Genomic DNA, 20,108 nt, shown 5'->3' on the forward strand with positions numbered 1-20,108 from the left:
TAGTAGAGACGGGGTTTCACCGTGGTCTCGATCTCCTGACCTCGTGATCCGCCCGCCTCGGCCTCCCAAAGTGCTGGCAAGCATGAGCCACCGTACCCAGCCCCCTTCCACTCTTTTTCAACGCAGCCGCAACCACATCTCATCCTAAACGACCGCAGCAGCCTCTGAAACTAGTCTCAACACGCCCAGATCTGCCGACGCCGCAGACCCCCTTCCCCCAGCCCAAGGTCGGAGGCGAGTCGGCGGAGGTCAGCAGAGGTCGGCAGCCTGCGAGACCTTCCCAGGCTCGTGGCCCTAGGCGCGGCAGCTGACACGTAAGCCTCGTCGCCCGACGTTGTTTCGGCGCTCAGAAACAACGTAAGTAAAGGGGGTGGGACGGCGTTTTACAAACCGGACCGTGAATCTTTGCGGTTTCTCTTTCCAGCCAGCGCCGAGCGATGGGTGAGTGTCGCTCTGCATGAGGCGGGTGATAGGGGATTGAGCTCAATCAGGCCTCATCCTGCTTCGCAGCCTACTGAGGAGTCCAGACGCCCCGACCCCCGGCCAGGGACAGCCACGAGGAGTGGTGGCCCTCGGGTTTCGGCCGCCTAGCCCCTCTCTGGGGGCTGCGAAGGCTCTGGGCTCCGGATTCCGGGCCGCGGGCTGCGGGCTCCGAGCGGCGCCAACATGGCTGCCGCGAGGAGGAGGCCCCGGCCTGGCCGCACGTGTATGATGACAACTCGGTAATGCTGCATACTCCCGAGTGCGCGGTGGGGAAGCCAACCTTGGAGAGCTGAGCGTGCGCGGCCGGCCCGGCGCGGGGGTCGGGAGCTGGCGAGTAGCTAGCACCGAGTCACAGTGGCTCAAGCTTCCTTCCCCGCTTCCACATGCAGGCATCTCTCGGGACAACTGGCACAAGCGCCGCAAAACCGGGGGCAAGAGAAAGCCCTACCACAAGAAACGGAAGTATGAGTTGGGGCGCCCAGCTGCCAACACCAAGGTGGGTGCGAGTGTGGGCCTGTCCGCCTGGGAGGTCGCCTTCCCCCGCTTTCCAGCGTGCTCAGGTCTCTCCGTGTGACCGTTGTGCGTTCTTTCTTGGGCTCTGATTTCTGTGTAGTAGGGCCTGGGTGTCCTGTCCCCCTTTAGCTGTTGGATAAGTAAGTACCAAAGAGGGAATGCTCCCTCAGGCCCCCAACCCTGGAGCTTAGGGTCTCAGAGAGAAGGATACTGTGTGGGGACTTGAGCTTCTGGAGAGGGTGGCGCCTCGCGTAATAGTCAGAACCCTAGTCTTTGTTTTTTTTTATAACAGAGGCTTAATTTTCAGCATTTGGGGTCAGGCTTTCCTCTTGGAGGCAAGTAGGGTGATGAAAAAGAATCCTTAGGCGTGGTTGTGGCCGTCTTGGTCACTTGTGTGCCACTTGCCAATGCAAGGACTTGTCATAGTTACACTGACTGTTGCCTCCTCCCGGCCCAGGTTCCTCTCCCTCTCTTGCCTTGCTCTCCTTGGTAACCTAGTTCCTGTAACCTTGTGTTTTCCAGATTGGTCCCCGCCGCATCCACACAGTCCGTGTGCGGGGAGGTAACAAGAAATACCGCGCCCTGAGGTTGGACGTGGGGAATTTCTCCTGGGGCTCAGAGTGTGAGTGAGGCCCTTTGGGAGTGGGTGGGAAAACGCACCTAAACCGTCTTAAGATTAACCAAGTGGGCCTGGCGCGGTGGCTCACGCCTATAAGCCCAGCACTTTGGGAGGCCGAGGCGGGCGGATCACCTGAGGTCAGGAGTTCGGGTCCAGCCTGGGCAACACAGCGAGACTCTCTCAGAAAAAAAAAAAAGATTCAAGTGCTTTTAGCAGGTAGTCTGTGGCTTAGACCAAGGCATTTGAAGTTTCTCCTTGCTGAAAGATCTTAAGGTAGCTGGGGAGTTCTCTCCACCCAGGCTGTCCTGCTCCAATCTCTTTTTTTGAGATTGGGCCTCTGTTGCTCAGGCTGGAGTGCCAGTGGCGTGATCTTGGTTCACTGCAGCCTCCACCTCCTGGGTTCAAGTGACTCTCCTGCCTCAACCTCCCAAGTAGCTGGGATTAGAGGCGTGTGCCATCACACCCGGCTACTTCTGTGTTTTTAGTAGAGACGGGGTTTCACCATGTTGGCCAGGCTGGTTTCAAATTCTTGGCTTCAAGTGATCCACCCGCCTCGACCTCCTAAAGTGCCGGGATTACGGGCGTGAGCCGCTGTGCCCGACCTACTCTGATCTTTCTGAACTCTGCAGCCTGAGAGATTGGGGCTGATAAAGACTAGATTGCCAAACATCACTAGAAACGTGGGTTAGGGGGTTGTAGAAGACGAACTGATGCCCCATGGCAGTAGTAAAGGCTGAGAGTTCCCTTATTTCTCCTTAAGGCCTCATGGGGCTGAAGAACCTGGAGGAGTGTGCCAGGGCCATTTGTCCTCCAGTTTACTTGATGCCAAATTTCTCCTGTGAGCAGGTTGTACTCGTAAAACAAGGATCATCGATGTTGTCTACAATGCATCTAATAACGAGCTGGTTCGTACCAAGACCCTGGTGAAGAATTGCATCGTGCTCATCGACAGCACACCGTACCGACAGTGGTACGAGTCCCACTATGCGCTGCCCCTGGGCCGCAAGAAGGGAGCCAAGCTGGTACGTGTTATTTCCCTGTAGGGGTTGTGGGGAGGGCAGCCCTGACTCCAGCCTTCTCGTGATGAAAACTCTGTCCAGTTCTGCTACTGAAGGGAGAGAGATGAGAGCCTTTTAGGCTGAGGAAGGCCAGCACTGGGGTGTGCAGGGTTCGAGAAGGCTTCCAGGGCCTGCCTGCCTTCCCTGAGCTCATATATTTGTATCCCCTTTTCAGACTCCTGAGGAAGAAGAGATTTTAAACAAAAAACGATCTAAAAAAATTCAGAAGAAATATGATGAAAGGAAAAAGAATGCCAAAATCAGCAGTCTCCTGGAGGAGCAGTTCCAGCAGGGCAAGCTTCTTGGTGAGAAGGCTGTTGTGTTGGAGGTGGGGAGTCTCAGAGATTGAATGTGCCGAGGCACTTTTCCCTTGTCCCAGTTCCTTTGACTGCCAGCCATGCGGTCTAAAGGGTTCACTGGTAACAGGCTGCGAGCACAAAGGGGAACGTTTGGTCGCCCTATTCATATGAAGCTGAAATGGGAAGCATTGGGTAGAAGAGTCTGCATAGGCCCATGCTTAGAGTTTTTGTATTTGGGGAAGTCTCTGCCCAGGCTGAGGGGGCTGTCTCAGTGATGAAAACTTTGTCCAGTTCTGCTACTGACAGTAAGTGAAGATAAAGTGTGTCTGAGGAGACAGCTGGCTTCATGCTTGCCCCCAGGGTACCTGAACCCACAGAGATTCTTAAGGGGGTGGAGAGGTTTGGGTGGGGCCACCTTGTCATTGTGCTAAGGATCACCTACTCTCTTGCAGCGTGCATCGCTTCAAGGCCTGGACAGTGTGGCCGAGCAGATGGCTATGTGCTAGAGGGCAAAGAGTTGGAGTTCTATCTTAGGAAAATCAAGGCCCGGAAAGGCAAATAAATCCTTGTTTTGTCTTCACCCATGTAATAAAGGTGTTTATTGTTTTGTTCCCACATTTGTGTTGCCTGAATATTTGACTGTTTTCTCTGCTTTATTTCCTTGCCCTGCAAAACTGATCTGGGTGGGTGGCTGCAACCCCTTGCCTTACTTACCTCTACCTCCTACTGCGCTGATCCAGGCTCACCACACTGTAAAGTTTCTGTTCTCAACTCCATGTCCCTGAAGGCCAGATTTATTATGTGGGCTATGTCTATAGTGGGAACATTCCTCACCACATTTTGGTGGGGATAGGGATGTGGCAGAGGCTATGAGAGGGGGTATCCCAGCCTTGGGGTTCAGCAATATTGTGCTGGCTGAGTCATGATTAGAATCTCAGGCTTATATTGCTTCTAAAAAGTTTTAAGGATCTTGCACCCATTGTAAGATTAACAGTGATTTCTGCCTTGCTTGGTCTCCAAGGGTCACTTCTTTGACTTAAACTTGCCCTGTCAAACACTTATCTTTAGTCCTGACCTGCTTGACATCTGCACTTGGATTCTTTTTTTCTTTTTTTGAGACAGTCTCCGTCACCCAGGCTGGAGTGCAGTGGCATGATCATGGTTCACTGCAGCCTTGACATCGGGGCTCAAGTAATACTGCCTCAGCCTGCCAAGTAGCTGAGACAATAGGCACTACACCCCTTTTTTTTGTTTGTTTTTGTTTTGTTTTTGAGACGGAGTTTTGCTCTTGTTGCCCAGGCTGGACTGCAATGGCGCGATGTCGCCTCACTGCAACCTCTGCCTCCTGGGTTCAAGGGATTCTCTTGCCTCAGCCTCCCAAGCAGCCGGGGTTACAGGCATGCACCACCACACCTAGCTAATTTTGTATTTTTAGTAGAGACAGGGTTTCTGCCTGTTGGTCAGGCTGGTGTTGAACTCCTGACCTCAGATAATCCGCCCGCCTCGGCCTCCCAAAGTGCTGGGATTACAGGCATGAGCCACCGTGCCTGGCCTATACCCATTTTTTAAAATTATTATTATTTTTTATTTTTTTATTTTATTTTTTTTTGAGAGGGAGTCTCGCTCTGTCACCCAGGCTGGAGTGCAGTGGCGCGATCTCGGCTCACTGCAAGCTCTGCCTCCCGGGTTCACGCCATTCTCCTGCCTCAGCCTCTCCGAGTAGCTGGGACTACAGGCGCCCGCCACCGCGCCCGGCTAGTTTTTTGTATTTTTAGTAGAGACGGAGTTTCACTGTGGTCTCGATCTCCTGACCTCGTGATCCGCCCGCCTCGGCCTCCCAAAGTGCTGGGATTACAAGCGTGAGCCACCGCGCCCGGCCTAAAATTATTTTTTTTGGTAGAGACAGGGTCTCACTTCATTGCCCAGGTCTTGAAATCTTGGGCTTAAGCAATCTTACCACCTTTGCCTCCCAAAGTGCTAGGTTTCAGGCATAACCCACCACCCCCAGCTTTGCACTTGGGTTTTTTGTTTTTTTGAGACAGTCTCGCTCTGTCACCCAGGCTGGAGTGCAGTGGCACAATCTCGGCTCACTGCAAGCTCCGCGTCCTGGGTTCATGCCATTCTGCCTCAGCCTCGCGTAGCTGAGACTACAGGCACCTGCCACCACCCCTGGCTAATTTTTTGTGTGTTTGTAGTAGAGACGGGGTTTCACTGTGTTAGCCAGGATGGTCTCGATCTCCTGACCTCGTGATCCGCCTGCCTTGGCCTACCAAGGTGCTGGGATTACATGCGTGAGCTACTGCGCCTGGTGGCCTGCACTTGGGTTTTTTGTTTGTTTGCCTTTTGGGTTTTTTTTTTTTTTTTTTTTTTTTTTTTTTTTTTTGAGACAGTGTTTCGCTCTTGTTGCCCAGGCTAGAGTGCAATGGCGGGATCTTGGCTCACCGCAACCTCCACCTCCCGGGTTCAAGCGATTCTCCTGCCTCAGCCTTCCAAGTATCTGGGATTACAGGCATGCACCATCATGCCTGAATAATTTTGTATTTTTAGTAAAAACGGGGTTTCCCCATGTTGGTCAGGCTGATCTTGAACTCCCAACCTCAGGTGATCTGCCCACCCTCGGCCTTCCAAAGTGCTGGGATTACAGGTGTGAGCCACTGCACCTGGCCTTGTTTTTGGGTTTTTTTTAGATAGTCACTCCGTTGCCCAGACTGGATTGCAGTGGTGTGCAATCTCGGCTCACTGCAACCTCCGCCTCCTGGGTTCAAGCAATTCTCATGCCTCAGCCTCTTGAGTAGCTGGAATTAATAGGTGTGCACTGCCACACCCAGCTCACTTTTTGTATTTTTAGTAGAGAGGGTTTCACTGTTGGCTAGGGTGGTCTCCAACTCCTGTCCTCAAGTGATCCACCCGCCTTGGCCTCCCAAAGTGCTGGGATTATAGGCATGAGCCACTCGCCCAGCTTTGTGCTTGGATATTGTAATAGGGCTCTCAAAGGCCAACATTTTCAAAACTGAGCTCTTGTTCGCACCCACCTGCCATGTTCCTCAGTTTCAAGAGTCAGGATCTCACACTAGGCTGGAGTGCAGCGGAGCAATCATTGCTCACTGCAGCCTCAATCTACTGAGTAGCTGGGACTACAGCTATGGTGCAGGGCCCAGAATAATCATTTTATTTTTTTGTAGAGATGGGGTTTCCTGTTGCCCAGGCTAATCCTGAACTCCTGGCCTCAAGCAATGCTCCTGCCATGGCTTTCCAAAGTGTTGGGATTACACACGTGAGGTACTGCACCCCACCAAGATTTTATATATATATATATATATATTTTTTTTTTTTTTTAGACGGAGTCTTGCTCTGTCGCCCAGGCTGGAGTGCAGTGGCGCAGTCTCGGCTCACTGCAAGCTCCGCCTCCCGGGTTCACGCCATTCTCCTGCCTCAGCCTCTCCGAGTAGTTGGGACTACAGGCGCCCGCCACCACGCCCGGCTAATTTTTTGTATTTTAGTAGAGACGGGGTTTCACCGTGGTCTCGATCTGCTGACCTCGTGAATCGCCCGCCTCGGCCTCCCAAAGTGCTGGGATTACAAGCGTGAGCCACCGCGCCCGGCCCAAGATTATATTTTTAATGCAACAGCTTCCTATCTCATCAATGAAAATCCTTACCAAGTATTATGACTTGATGTGACCTAGCTCCTTCTATAGTGACTCCCTCCATCAACCACACAACCATCCTAGCTTACTGAACATACATGTACACATGCTATTCCCTTTGTTAGGCACACTCCTTCAAATATCCACTTGGGGCTGGACACTGGGCATGGTGGCTCATGCCTGTAATCCCAGCACTTCGGGAGGCAGAGGCCAAGGCAGAAGGATTGCTTGAGGCCAGGAGATTGAGACCAACCTGGGCAACAAAGTGAGACCCTGTTTCTACAAAAAAGCCCCACATGGTTCATTCCCTCCAGGTCTTTGCTATGTCACCCTAGTGAGTTCTTACCAGATCACAATATTGTAAGTTGTAGTCGCCCCTCTGAACCGTCTTATATTTCGCCTATTTTTTCTCTTTATTCCTTAATCTGACAAAGTTTGCTCTTTTCCCTTTGGAATGGTACTCCAGGGAAACAAGGATATTTGTTTCCTGCTGTGTCTCTGGCACCTAGAAAAGTGTATGGACGTATACTGGGTACTCAAATATATGCAAGATTAATTGGGAAAAAAGTCTTGAGATTTTATTAAATTTGAAGTTTGGCTAGGCATTGTGGCTCACGCCTGTAATCCCAGCACTTTGGGAGGCCGAGGCAGGTGGATCACTTGAGGTCAGGAGTTCAAAAACCAGCCTGGCCAACATGGTGAAACCCCATCTCTACTAAACATACAAAAAATTAGCAGGGCGTGGTGGCACGTGCCTGTAATCCCAGCTATTTGAGAAGCTGTGGCACGAGAATCTCTTGAACCCGGGGAGGTGGAGGTTGCAGTGAGCCAGGATCTGTCCATAAAACCAGTGGGTTCTTTCTCTAAAGTCTTGAAATCCATCCATTCTCCATTTCTACCACCTTCACAGATGACCGTTCTCACCATGGGACAAGGCTTGTAAAAGCTGCAGAAAAAAAAAAACCCTCAAATACCTTGTGAATGAGGTATTTCCTCATATAACCCTCAAATGCCTTGTGAATGAGTAGCTATCATTGTGGGGTGCTACTGTCTCCACATTATAGATTTGGAAAGTGAGGCTTAGAAATATTCACTATTGGCTAGATGCAGTGGCTCACGCCTGTAATTCCAACACTTTGGGAGGCCGAGGTGGGTGGATCACCTGAGGTAAGGAGTTAAAGACCAGCCTGGCCAACATGGTGAAACCCTGTCTCTACTAAAAATATAAAAAATTAGCCGGGCATGGTGGTGGACACCTGTAATCCCAGCTACTCGGGAGGCTGAAGCAGGAGAATTGTTTGAACCCAGGAGGCAGAGGTTGTAGTGAGCCGAGATCAGGCCATTGCACTCCAGCCTGGGTGACGGTGCAAGATTCCGTCTCAAATAAATAAATAAATAAGAAATATTCACTGTCCCATGGACATGCAGATGGAAAGAAGCAAAGCCAGCATTAGAATCCAGTCAACTGACCCTGCCAGAGGCTGGAGTCTACCCACTGTACTCTAGTGTCCCCCCTGTCTTCCTCCTCTGTTCTGGCATTTATCCTGTGGCCTTAATATTCAGTTTTGGCCTTCACTGATTTCTTTAGGTGAAGACTGGGATTTAGAAAGCAAGAATCATAGAGGAGCATAGTTTTATCACAATTCCAATGTAGTGCTCTGTGGCAGACTGTTTCCAGAAGACTTTTTGTTTGTTTGTTTTTGGAGACAGAGCCTGGCTCTGTAACTGAGAGCTAGAGTGCAGTAGTGTGATCTTGGCTCACTGCAACCTCCGCTTCCCAGGTTCAAGCAATTCTTGTGCCTCAGCCTCCCAAGAAGCTAGCATTACAGGCATCCACCACCACACCCAGCTAATTTTTGTATTTTTAGTAGAGAGAGGGTTTCACCATGTTGGCCAGGCTGGTCTTTAACTTCTGGCCTCTGGGGATCCACCCACCTCGGCCTCCCAAAGTGCTGGGATTACAGGCGTGAGCCACTGTGCCCGGCCACAGAAGGCTCTTTACTTATATCGGCCAAGTGCCCCCAGCACTGCAGGCCCACCATGGAGATGGGCCTAGGCTTCCACCTGTAAACTGTACTTTTTCCCCCTGTGTGGTTGGTGGGAGTGGAGAAGAGCTTGGCACACTGAAGTCCAAATGCTAGGTCTAGGGTGAGTGGTGGATGGCTGCCTTCACATCTGACTTTAATCAGCCTCCAAGACAGATTCCCAAACCCTTCCTTCCTTCATCTTCATCCTACTGCATGCATGCCAATTCAATTTTAAACAATTATAACTGCACAATAAATATATTCTCAATATAAACAAAAACTAAACAAAACTTAAAAACTTGGGCCGGGCGCGGTGGCTCACGCTTGTAATCCCAGCACTTTGGGAGGCCGAGGCGGGCGGATCACGAGGTCAGGAGATCGAGACCACGGTGAAACCCCGTCTCTACTAAAAATACAAAAAAAAATTAGCCGGGCGTGGTGGCGGGCGCCTGTAGTCCCAGCTACTCGGAGAGGCTGAGGCAGGAGAATGGCGTGAACCCAGGAGGCGGAGCTTGCAGTGAGCCGAGATCGCGCCACTGCACTCCAGCCTGGGGGACAGAGCGAGACTCCGTCTCAAAAAAAAAAAAAAAAAAAAAAAACTTAAAAACTTGAATCTATTCTCAATGTAAACAAAAACTTGAACATTACAGACAAGGCAAAAGTCCCCCAGCACACACTGACCCCTCTTTTGAGTAAGGTTACCAGGGTAAGGTATACCCCTTCAAGCACGTTTCCCATGACTCTCAAATTGTGTTTCCTGGACCAGCAGCACAGCATCACCTGGGAACTTGTTAGAAATGCAAGTTGTTGGGCGCCATCCCAAATCGAATATGCCAGAAATGCTGGGAGTGGTGCCCAGCACTCTTTTGACAAGACCTTCCGTGATGCTGATCCTTCCTCAAGTTTGAGAATCACTGGCCTAGCTCCCTGTTGCTGTGAAGCTAACCGTGCACCTGGGCTCTAGTCCTCTATGCCTGGGCTCATTTCTTTTTCTAGCTGCACGTCCCCCAAGCAACCCATCCGACCTTCTCTCCCACCAAAGTGGACACATTCCCAGCCCTGGCTCAGGCCCTTCTCGCCATCTTCTCTTTCAAGTTCTGTCCCTAAATGCTCTGGCCTTCAAGGCACACAGGAAAAGCTGCTCTAATAGAGCTGGCTGGCAGGACCCGCACGGGAGGGAAGGAGGGCAGTGGGTGGGGGGAACCGGGCTGGGGCAGGCGAGACCTCAGGGCTCCAGGGCCTCGTCCCCGGACTCCGCCGTCTCCTCCTCGATGCGGGGTGCGGCCTCGGGGTCGCCGCCCTCCTCGGCCCGGAAGCGCAGCAGATGCGGGGGACGGGGGGTGCCTCGCACGCGGCCGAAGTTCCGGAGGCTGATGGCGGGGGAGGGCGCCCCTACGCCCAGGAAGCGGCCGAGCAACGGGGTCTGCGCGGCGGGTGCGGGCCGACCCGATCCGGGGGACGCCTCCACCTGCAGGCTCTGCTCAGGGTCGTCGCTCATGCTGCGGGCGGGAGGGCGGGCTGAGCCGGGGCACAGGGCGGGAGCGGGGACGCGGGATCGGCTCTCGGGAAGGGACGGAGGCATCGGTGCCCCAGAGGCTGAGCGAGGACCCGCGTTGCCGGGTCAGGTCCGGCGCAAGCCACTCACCGCAGGTTGAAGGTGGAGCCCAGGAATGAGGGCCGCAGAGACTCGGCCGCCGTGGCCACAGTGTAGGGTGGCTGCGGCTGGTCCTCATCCCAGTACTGGTCCTTCTCAGCGGGGGGAAGGTTCTGGTACATTTCGTCCACGGATAGCAGGGACACCTGGGCCACCAGCAAGTTACAAGGATCCTCCTCTCCTCTCCTTCCCACGGCCGGGCTGAGAGCTGACCGGGAGAGGGGGCCCAGGAGCTGCCCTGGACCCCTGATCCTTCCTGATGCTTGCTCACCTGCAAGTTGCGGTCTATGAGCTGGTTTGTCTCAAAGTCGTCATCATCCTCACCAAATGGGTTGATGATCTGTTCAGCCACCTATAGGTGGCAGAGACAAAGTTTTCTGGGCTCAGAGCCTCACTCTTTGTCCCCAAAGTCGGGGCAGCCCCTGTGCCCACATCTCCACAGAGCAGGCTGGCATGCCCATCTGCAGTGCCCACCTTGAGCCAGCCAGCATAGAAGAAGAACTGCAGCAGAGTGGTGAGAGGCACATACATGTCCAGGTCTCCCAGGGATGGGGCTGGCTCCTGGCCCGGCTTCAGAAGCTTCTGAGGTTTGGCAGCCCCTGCCTCTGGCTCCACAAACTGGCGGCCAACGAGGGAGAGGGCAAAGAAAGAGTAGACGGCTATGGTCACCACCTGGAGAAGGAAGAGCCAGGCTCAGCGCAGGGTGCAGCGGGACAAGGAGAAATGCCGCCCCTGCCTCTGAGGATCTATGGGAAGTCTGACAAGTAATCAAACATGTATCCTGGTGTGGCAGTACCAGTGGGGACAGGGTCACCTTGGTGGGGGTGGTGGGAGGCTTTGAGGATGAACCCAGTGCCTCAGGGGACTGAAATGGCCAGGCAAGTACCATCGCTAATTCTTCTCATCTCACACACAGCACAGGACATACAATAGGCACTGGGACCCAGGAGGGGAGAGGCAGTTACTTGGGTGTAGACGAGGGGGATGCTGATCCAGTCATAGTGGAATAGCATGCTGCACTTGGCTCGGTACTTGTTCAGCTCCTGGAGGGACAGCAGGAACAGGAAGTCAGCAGAGGTGAAGAAGGAACAGGAGTGCCCAGCACAAACTAGGCCTGGGCCCGGCCAGGAGGCTCTTTCTCATTCTGCCCTCAGAGGTGTATTAAGATGGGGTGTTTGGATCCCAGCTCTGCTAACTAGCTGTGTAACTTAGGCAAATTTCTTTTCCACTCTGTGCCTCAGTTTCCACATCTGTGTAAAGAGGATGATAGTACCTATCTCAAGAGTTGCTGTAAGGGATGAATGAGTTAACATAGGTACAGGGCTTCCAAAAGGCCGAGGTACACAGTTGGTGCCATACAAGTGTTAGGTACTAAAATTATTATTCATTTTTAAAATTAGAGGGAGGAGGGCAGATAGGTCTGGTCCGGGGCCCACTCACTTCCAAAAGTAGACAGAGAGCTATATCGTCACGGATTCGCCCGTCCCTCCGGGCCTGGGCCGCCAGGTTGGTGAACCAGACGCAGGGGACCCAGTACTTGTTGAAGTCGGATTTCAGGCTCTCAAACTTTTTCCTCTCTTCCTGGGACATGAAACCTGAGGGGGTAAAGCAGGTGGGGTGCAGTTGCACCCTCTGCCGCCAGGGGAGGCTGCTGTTCCGCCGTCTGGCTCCCCTCCCTCGCGTCCACCGGCTGTCCCAGGACTCGCGGTTCCGCATTCCTGTCTCAGTCCAGACCCTTCCCTGGAGGCCCCTGCTCCCAGGACTCTCCCAGGCGGCACCTGCATCCGGCCGTGGGCCGGGCCCCCAGAGGCTCCCGGCGGGCGGCACACCTGCGTCCACCACGTGCTCCATGGTGGGGAAGCGCTTAAGCACGCGGGTGCTGACCGAGCGCAGCACCAGCACTGACGCCAGGTTCGCGTAGCGGATGAGGGTGCGGCGCAGCAGGCGGCCCCGCTGGTCCACGCCGTGCACGCTAGCCGAGATGACGCACATCAGCTGGTCTGGCAGCGGGATGCTTGTGTACTGGGACCACCAGCGGTTCACCACGAGAGTCACATAGAAACCTGCTTGGCCGCCGTGGTAGAGGGAGTAGGGAGGGAGGGTGGAGAGCCTGGGGGTCGGAGCGCCTCGCCTCCCCCAGCAAAGGGCCTGGTCCAGGCCAGTTGAATCGTGGCAGGGGGAAGGAAACATTCAGCTCCAGTGCCCTGCTGTGCGAGGCCAGGAGGAGGGAGGAGGGCAAACTTCTTCAGCAGAGGGAAAGTGGGGATTCAAAGCCAGGAGACTGCTTCCCAGGAGGGTGGGGAAGGGGTTGTCACCTCTGTCCAGCTCCCCTCCAGTGCCCAGGGTGGGCTTGTGAGGCCAGCAGGTGTCTTGTGCCTTGCTGGAAGTGAGGGTCCGGCAAGTGATAGGGCCCTGCCCTCTGGAAGTCCTGGACCCAGCACCCAGCTCCTGTGCCTGCTGGGCCTGCTCTGGCTGACCAGGCAGGCTCTGCCACTCTGTTGAGTAATTCCTTTTTTTTTTTTTTTTTTTAGCAGAGTCTCGCTACATTGCCCAGGCTGAACTGGAGCTGTCAACCCAACCCAGAGGTCAGGGAACACAATAAGGAGGACACGGAAAACTAGAGGGGAGCCTTACCCAATACAAAGGACAAGGGGATGAGGTCCGCTGAGCGGTTGCAGTACCGGGCCACCTGAGCATACACGTACCTCTGCTCCTGGGTCAGCAGCAGCCTGGGAAAGGCAGGTGTAGGCTTGGGTTAGAGGGAGGTGGGTGACCCAGTCTCCCCACTTCCGCCAGCTCTAAGACCCTGCCCTTACCGGTAGGTGATGCTAAGCACAGCGTACAAGGCTCCAAAGAGGAGGAATTCCTTGTAGAGGAGCTTGTAGATGCTTCCCCTCCAACGGAGAAGCAGGCCAGAGAAACCTCCGAAGCGGGCCTCCGCCACTTTGAGAGTATATGAAACCGTCATGGTGCTGGGAGCCTGGGGCAGGAGGTCACAAGAGTTGTCCCCAGGGCTGTCCTTTAGTTCTCCAGACAACCTCCCTTCCACTCTGGTCTCACACACCCCAGCCTTCACCCTGCATCAGTGGACAAGGGGGTAGGAGCCTGCAGAGCAGAAAGGCACACCCCACCCCCTGCAGAACTCAGCAGTACATGGGCAAAGCCAGGCTAGAGTTGGACAAGGTAGAACTGAGATCTGTGTGCCTTCATGCATGAGGCTTCCTCAAGCTCCTCTTCAGCCTGCAGGGCTAGGGGTAACCAGATCCTGAACTGCTGCGGACAAGAGATGCAGCTCCAGCCCAAATCCACTGCTATTCCTTGGGGCTTTGCTCTGGAAGCTGATTAACTAGAACTACCAGGGCCCAGGGCACTCTCACCCCTATCCCATACCTGCCTACCTGCTCTGGGCAGCAGCCTGTGTGGAAGAAGAACCGGGCTAGACTTCAACCCCCACAGACTTAAGTACCTCTGCGGTCCATAAAGTTAGGCTGGACTGAGGCCTATCATTGATGGATTGAAGCTGTCATCCAGCTTCCCCTGGTGCTGGGAACTGGGTGTGTCTCCCCACCCCTGTAGGGTTGGGCTGGCCTTTGAGTGGCAGAAATGCCACCTATACTGACCCCACAGCTCACACAGATGACACCATGTCCTTCAAGCCAGTATGACAGGGGTTATTGTCCCACGTTTCAGGTGGGAAGACAGATGCATGATAAACTGTTATAATAATACCAGCTGCTGATCACAGAACACTGACTAAGCGACAGGAACCATGCCAAGGGCACTACTAGGTCATCCTCTCATGAAATCCTCATCACAGCCCCATAAGGTAGGGAATTAATCATCCACATTTCACAGATGAGGCTCCAAGAGATAAATGACTTGCCCACAGTCGGCCATACAGCTAGAACATGTTGGAGGCAGGATTCAAAGCCAGGGCCGATGGACTTCCAAGGCTGGAAGTGGCCTAGCAAAGGCACGAGCTCCAGGACCCATCCTATGCACTGGCCACACTCCCAGGCTTCTTGTACAGGGTCTGGGGGTCTTGGCCAGGCTCTTCCCCATGCATGCCACAGGGCTGACAGCCACAGATCTGGAAGCTCAGGCCTAGGAGTGCAGGCCCCATTAAGACCTGTGTCCAACATCCTGACTCCTAGGGGTGCCCAGGATTTGAGTGGCCACTTTCACCTATGGAGGAAATAATACCTAAGGCGCCAATAGAAACAGAACCTCGGCCGCCAGACAAGGTGGCTCACACCTGTAATCCTAGCACTTTGGGTAGCCTCGAGGCGGGTGGATCACGAGGTCAGGAGTTCGAGACTAGCCTGGCCCAACATGGTGAAACCCTGTCTCTACTAAAAATACAAAAATTAGCAGGGTGTGGTGGCACAAACCTGTAATCCCAGCAGGTACGTGGGAGGCTGAGGCAGGAGAATTGCTTGAACCTGGGGAAGCCCAGGTTGCAATGAGTCGAGATCGTGCCACTGCACTCTAGCCTGGGTAATCAAAAAAAAAAAGAAAGAAAAGAAAAAAAAAAGAATCAATGGAGAATATTGAACCTGGAGGAAGTTGCAGTGAGTGTGTGCCATGGTCCTGTAATCCCAGCACTTTGGGAGGCTGAGGCAGGCAGATCACCTGAGATCGGAAGTTCGAGATCAGCCTGACCAACGTGGAGAAACCCCATCTCTACTAAAAATACAAAATTAGCTGAGCATGGTGGCACATGCCTGTAATCTCAGCTACTAGGGAGGCTGAGACAGGAGAATCACTTGAACCAGGGAGGCGGAGATTGCGGTGAGCCGAGATATGCCATTGCACTCCAGCCTGGACAACGAGAGCAAAACTTTGTCTCAAAAAAGAAAAAGAAAAGAAAAGAAATAGAACCTCAAAATGGAAGAGAATTGGCAGCTCACTTACCCTCCCAGTGCTGAGGTAAGTGAACGCTGAAAAATCCCAAGAGTGGTGGTCCTGCCTCTGTCTTGTTTTGGGAAGCTCCTCCCCGTACACTGTGAGCTGGTTCTCTTCTGCAAGTTTCCTAAAGAGAGGAAGCATAGAGAGGTGATTAGGAGCCGGGCGCGGTGGCTCACGCTTGTAATCCCAGCACTTTGGGAGGCCGAGGTGGGCGGATCACGAGGTCAGGAGATCGAGACCACAGTGAAACCCCGTCTCTACTAAAAATACAAAAAATTAGCCGGGCGTGGTGGCGGGCGCCTGTAGTCCCAGCTACTCGGAGAGGCTGAGGCAGGAGAATGGCGTGAACCCGGGATGCGGAGCTTGCAGTGAGCCGAGATCACGCCACTGCACTCCAGCCTGGGCGACAGAGCGAGACTCTGTCTCAAAAAAAAAAAAAAAAAAAAAAGAGAGGTGATTAGGAGCACAGGCTTGGGAGTGGGACAGACCTGGGTCTGAATCCCAGCTCTTTGTGCAAGTTACCTAATCTCTCTGAACCTCAGTTTCCTCCTCTGCAAATCAGGATCAAGAATGCCTAACCTCATGGGGTAATTTTGAGTATTCACAGAAACAATGCCTACGGCCTAAAGCACTGTGGGTGGTTGGCTTGGGCTGCTGTTACTGTGAAAATTTGAATCTATTCTCTTTGGTTTCCTACCACTGGTTCACTCTTGCTTCCCAAGCCTTCCAAGCCAGACAGTCCCTGAGAGATGAGGAGGCAGAGACCTTTTCCTCATGTCCTGCTAACCTGCCCCAGACCAAACAGTGCTGGATCCTGGCTTTTAAGCTGAATACACAAGGCCCTCTGAGACTTACCCACCTCTACCCTCATCACCAGCCTCTGCCTAGCTCATTTAAAATTCTTTTTTAATTTTAATTTTTGTGATTGCATAGTAGGTGTATATGCCTAGCTCATTTGTAACTGTTCCTTCAAGGTGTGGCTCAGAGCACCCTCTAGGAAGCCTTCTATGATCTTCCCCAGGTTAGTCCTCAAAACCCTCTGGGTTTTCTCTCTTGCAGCAGTTAATCACAGTGGTCTATGATCTGTTTACAGGGAGATCTCCCCTCTAGCCTGTGAGACACCTGAGAACAGTTTTGAATCTGATTCATCTAGGTAAAGCTGGATTACAGTGGCTCATGCCTGTAATCCTGACACTTTGGGAGGCTGAGGTGGGAGGATCATTTAAGTCCAGGAGTTTGAGACTAGCCTGGGCGACATAGTGAGACCTGTCTCTACAAAAAATTTTTAAAAATTAGCTGGGTGTGGTGGTGTGCGCCTATAGTCCAGGTACTTGGGAGGCTGAGGTGGGAGGATCACTTGAGCCCAGGAGTTTGAGGCTGCAGTGAGCCATGATACGGCCATTGCACTCCAGCTTGAATGACAGAGTGAGACCCTGTCTCAAAACAAAAACAAAACAAAAAAAAGAAAAAGAAAAAGCTGGGGAGGACTTGAAACCAAGCAAGCTTCTTTTTCTTTTTCTCATCCTTCCCTCCTCCTTGCCTCCCTCCACCCCCTCTTTTGTTCTCTGTTTCTCTCTTCCCTTTTAAGATGAAAGACATCTGGTCCCCCACCCCACCCCTGCTATTTTGTGAGATTTCCCAGATGAGCCAAGATCTGGAAAACTACTCATGGCCTGACTGGAGTTACATTCTCCTTCCAGGTCTCCCATGTGAGATCTCAATATGAGGAAAGAACAGGACTCAGAGAGAGAGAGAGTGTGTGTGTGTGTGTGTGTGTGTGTGTCTGTGTGTTCAGGACCTGACCTGGGGAGGGTGAGATACCAGCTGGGCCTCAGGCATCATGGCCAGGCAGTTCATTCTCAGGCTTCGATCTGTGGCTTTCCTAGAGCATCTGGGCTGCTTACCACTTAAAGATGTTCTAGGACTTGGAAAGCTGGGTCCTGGGAGTGCAGGAGCTCAGGCCGTGTCTCCCTGACAGCTCTACTCCAGAAAGACCAGCTGGCTGCATTTCAATCCTGCACCCCCACCCGCACCTGTGGCCCTCACACCTCTGCTTGTTCCCAGCCCTGTGGTCTGTGAATTTCCCACAGAGCCCAGGATAAAAGTACGTGACCTGAAGCCTCTGCCAGAGGAAGAGGGCGGTCCCCAGGCCCACCCAGTCCCTACCTCCTGAATCACCTTATCTCCTTCTCAGCTGTTGACCAGTCCCTTTGTTTATGGTGCAGGAGAGGGAACCACTCAGCCCATAAATCACCTGCCCCGCCTTTCTTTATCCTCTAGCTCTGCCTCTCCCTCCCTATTGGTCCTGCCCACCCCATTCCCCTGTCCCCTCCTCACAGCTGAGAGGTGGTTGTATGGCTTGGCAGTGAAATGGATTCTGGAGCCACATTGCCCAGGTTCCCAAGTCCATGCTTTACCATGGTCACCAAAGTCACCAAGCTTTGTGACCTTGGGAAAGCCATTGAACCTTTTAAATTCCCCATGAGAGGCTGGGTGCCGTAGCTCACTCCTGTAATCCCAGCACTTTGAGAGGCCAAGGCAGGTGGATCACTTGAGGTCAGGAGTTCGAGACCAGCCTGACCAACATGGCAAAATCCTGTCACTACTAAAAATACAAAAATTAGCCGGGCTTGGTGGAAGGCACCAGTAATCCCAGCTACTCAGAAGGCTGAGGTGGGAGAATCGCTTGAACCTGGGAGGTGGAGGTTACAGTGAGCCCCAATCATGCCATTGCACTCCAGCCTGGGCAACAGAGCAAGACTCCATCTCAAAACAAAAAAAATTCCCCATGGGGATATGGGGATGATAATGCCTATCACATGGAGTGGTTGTGAATATTAGGTGAATTAATAGTATAAAGTAGGCTGGGCGCGGTGGCTCACGCTTGTAATCCCAGCACTTTGGGAGGCCGAGGCGGGTGGATCACGAGGTCAGGAGATCGAGACCATGGTGAAACCCCGTCTCTACTAAAAATACAAAAAATTAGCCGGGCGTGGTGGCGGGCGCCTGTAGTCCCAGCTACTCGGAGAGGCTGAGGCAGGAGAATGGCGTGAACCCGGGAGGCGGAGCTTGCAGTGAGCCGAGATTGCACCACTCCCCTCTAGCCAGGGCCGGAGAGAGAGCCTGACTCTCAAAAAAAAAAAAAAAAAAAAAAAATAGTACAAAGTGCTCACAATAGCACCAGGTAAGTGGGAAGTGCTACTGTGGCTATCAGCACATCTCTAATTTCAGGTTGGCTTTATCCCTTCCACCTCTGCACCCACCAAGGACACCTGCCATCTCCTTATTGCTGAAGCGAATGGCCCTCCCCAAGTCCTAACCTTACCTGGCATCTCTTGTTCTTGACCCTCCTCCATTGGCCTCTGTGACATGACACTCGAGAGATTCTGGCCCAAGCATGGTGGCTCATGCCTGTAATCCCAACACTTTGGGGGGCCAAGGCGGAATCACTTGAGTCCAGGAATTCGAGAACAGCCTGGGCAACATGGCAAAACCCCATCTCTACAAAAAATACAAAACATTAGCCGGGTGTGGTGGCGCATGCCTCTAGTCCCAGCTACTTGGAGGCTGAGGTTGGAGGATTGCTTGAGCCAGGAAGTTGAGGCTGCAGTGAGCTGTGATTGCACCACCTGCACTCCAGCCTGGGTGACAGAGCAAGACTCCATCTAAACAAACAAACAAACAACAACAAAAGACAGAGAGAACAGGAAGACAAGATAATAAGCTCACAGCCCCAGCCTGGGTGTGGGCCCACCCAGCCAGTTGAGGAAGCCACAAGACAACAGCAAGAAAGGCCAGATGGGATTTCATTTTGTGCCTGAGTGGTGGCCCCTGGCCAGGGTCCTGTGTGGCAGAGATTAGAGAGGTAACATGGCCATGGATCAGACAGCCTGAGTTCAACCTTAAATCCCAGCCTGGGAGGAGAAGGGAACCCAGTCTTAGGCTGAGCACCTACGTGCTTGGCAGGAGCTCATCAGCTTTGGGGAGGAGGCTCTAGGGAACCAGGCCAGGAGGGCAAATCAGCTTTCTCTCCCAAGGAGCCTGTCCTGGCTCCCTCTTTCCCACTTTCCAGACCCACTCCCTGGCTATATTGTCAGACTTCACCTGAACTCACCAAATTCAAAACTTAGGGCAGCTTGGGAACTTGGCAAATTGGGGAAGGGGCAAGTAGGCCTTCACTCCTCCACACACATTGCAAAGCCTTTGGAGTTCTGGCCCCTGGACTGTTCCAGTCACCCTTCCCCTTTCCTCCAGATACTCTGAACTTTCAGTTTTTTCCAGGACCAACAGCTCTCACTCCATGCCTCAAGGAGCACAGGGTTCGTCTTCTGGAATACTTTCTCCTCCTGTCCATTACTGTTCCTGGCTAACTCCTCCTCAGCTCTCAGGTTTCAACTTAGAAATCTCAGCCTACGTGCATTCCCCAAACTGGGTGTGATCCCACCTCTGGGCTCCCATAGGCCACCCCCATACCCTGTCTGTCTTCACCACTATAGCACTAATTACAGTCCAGTGTCCTTGTCCTACCTACAGGTCACTCCAGGGTGCAGCACAGGACCTGACACATAGAGGCTGCTCAACAAAACATTTATTGAAAAAATGAACAACTGGCCTGGCGCAGTGGCTCACACCTGTAATCCCAGCACATTGGGAAGCCGAGGCAGGCGGATCACTTGAGGTCAGTAGTTCAAGACCAGCCTGACCAACATGGTGAAACCCCGTCTCTACTAAAAATACAAAAATTAGCCAGGCATGGTGGCGGGGGCGTAACCCCAGCTACTCGGGAGGCTGAGGCACAAGAATCTCTTGAACCTGGGAGGCAGAGGTTGCAGTGAGCTGAGATCGTGTCACTGCACTCCAGCCTGGGCAACACTGTGAGACTCTGTCTAAAAAAAAAAAAA

At 53.0% G+C, this 20,108-nt stretch overlaps 2 protein-coding genes and 4 non-coding genes across 6 annotated transcripts; 5 read left to right on the forward strand and 1 right to left on the reverse strand.

Moving 5' to 3' along the window:
• The first annotated feature begins 309 nt into the window (after nt 1-309).
• On the forward strand, nt 310-3,589 carry RPS8 (ribosomal protein S8). Its single transcript, XM_032160626.2, has 6 exons — nt 310-441; nt 873-979; nt 1,519-1,618; nt 2,462-2,637; nt 2,849-2,978; nt 3,425-3,589. The coding sequence occupies exons 1-6, from the start codon at nt 438-440 to the stop codon at nt 3,532-3,534; spliced, it is 627 nt and encodes a 208-aa protein (XP_032016517.1). The 5' UTR covers nt 310-437; the 3' UTR covers nt 3,535-3,589.
• Nucleotides 704-783, forward strand: LOC116474000 (small nucleolar RNA SNORD55/SNORD39). The gene has a single exon (XR_004249545.1). It is a non-coding gene; the product is annotated as a small nucleolar RNA SNORD55/SNORD39 (small nucleolar RNA).
• Nucleotides 1,334-1,437, forward strand: LOC116474006 (small nucleolar RNA SNORD46). Its single transcript, XR_004249550.1, has one exon. It is a non-coding gene; the product is annotated as a small nucleolar RNA SNORD46 (small nucleolar RNA).
• On the forward strand, nt 2,692-2,761 carry LOC116474005 (small nucleolar RNA SNORD38). Its single transcript, XR_004249549.1, has one exon. It is a non-coding gene; the product is annotated as a small nucleolar RNA SNORD38 (small nucleolar RNA).
• Nucleotides 3,239-3,307, forward strand: LOC116474003 (small nucleolar RNA SNORD38). Its single transcript, XR_004249547.1, has one exon. It is a non-coding gene; the product is annotated as a small nucleolar RNA SNORD38 (small nucleolar RNA).
• Nucleotides 3,590-9,307: 5,718 nt separating the features above from the next.
• On the reverse strand, nt 9,308-18,619 carry BEST4 (bestrophin 4). The gene is made up of 11 exons (XM_032160627.2): nt 18,533-18,619; nt 15,214-15,331; nt 13,116-13,279; nt 12,934-13,028; nt 12,129-12,362; nt 11,740-11,894; nt 11,265-11,342; nt 10,774-10,971; nt 10,571-10,651; nt 10,291-10,445; nt 9,308-10,144 (listed from the first exon to the last, which is right to left on the reverse strand). Exons 1-11 carry the CDS (start codon nt 18,604-18,606, stop codon nt 9,871-9,873), a joined length of 1,626 nt encoding a protein of 541 aa, XP_032016518.2. The 5' UTR covers nt 18,607-18,619; the 3' UTR covers nt 9,308-9,870.
• Nucleotides 18,620-20,108: the final 1,489 nt, after the last annotated feature.

This window comes from Hylobates moloch, unplaced genomic scaffold, assembly GCF_009828535.3.
Source record: "Hylobates moloch isolate HMO894 unplaced genomic scaffold, HMol_V3 SCAFFOLD_8, whole genome shotgun sequence".
NCBI lineage: Eukaryota > Metazoa > Chordata > Mammalia > Primates > Hylobatidae > Hylobates > Hylobates moloch.

What these genes read in the sequence shown, in the direction of transcription:
- BEST4 (XM_032160627.2), bottom strand. Translation starts at nt 18,606, where the DNA reads ATGCTTGGGCCAGAATCTCTCGAGTGTCATGTCACAGAGGCCAATGGA. An exon ending in CCCCTTGTCCTTTGTATTGG is followed by an intron (nt 12,363 to 12,933) that starts GTAAGGCTCCCC and finishes GCGGCCAAGCAG; the next exon opens with GTTTCTATGTGACTCTCGTG. An exon ending in GGCTCCACCTTCAACCTGCG is followed by an intron (nt 10,145 to 10,290) that starts GTGAGTGGCTTG and finishes TCCCGCCCGCAG; the next exon opens with CATGAGCGACGACCCTGAGC.
- RPS8 (XM_032160626.2), top strand. An exon ending in TTTCTCCTGGGGCTCAGAGT is followed by an intron (nt 1,619 to 2,461) that starts GTGAGTGAGGCC and finishes TCCTGTGAGCAG; the next exon opens with GTTGTACTCGTAAAACAAGG. An exon ending in GCAAGAAGGGAGCCAAGCTG is followed by an intron (nt 2,638 to 2,848) that starts GTACGTGTTATT and finishes TCCCCTTTTCAG; the next exon opens with ACTCCTGAGGAAGAAGAGAT.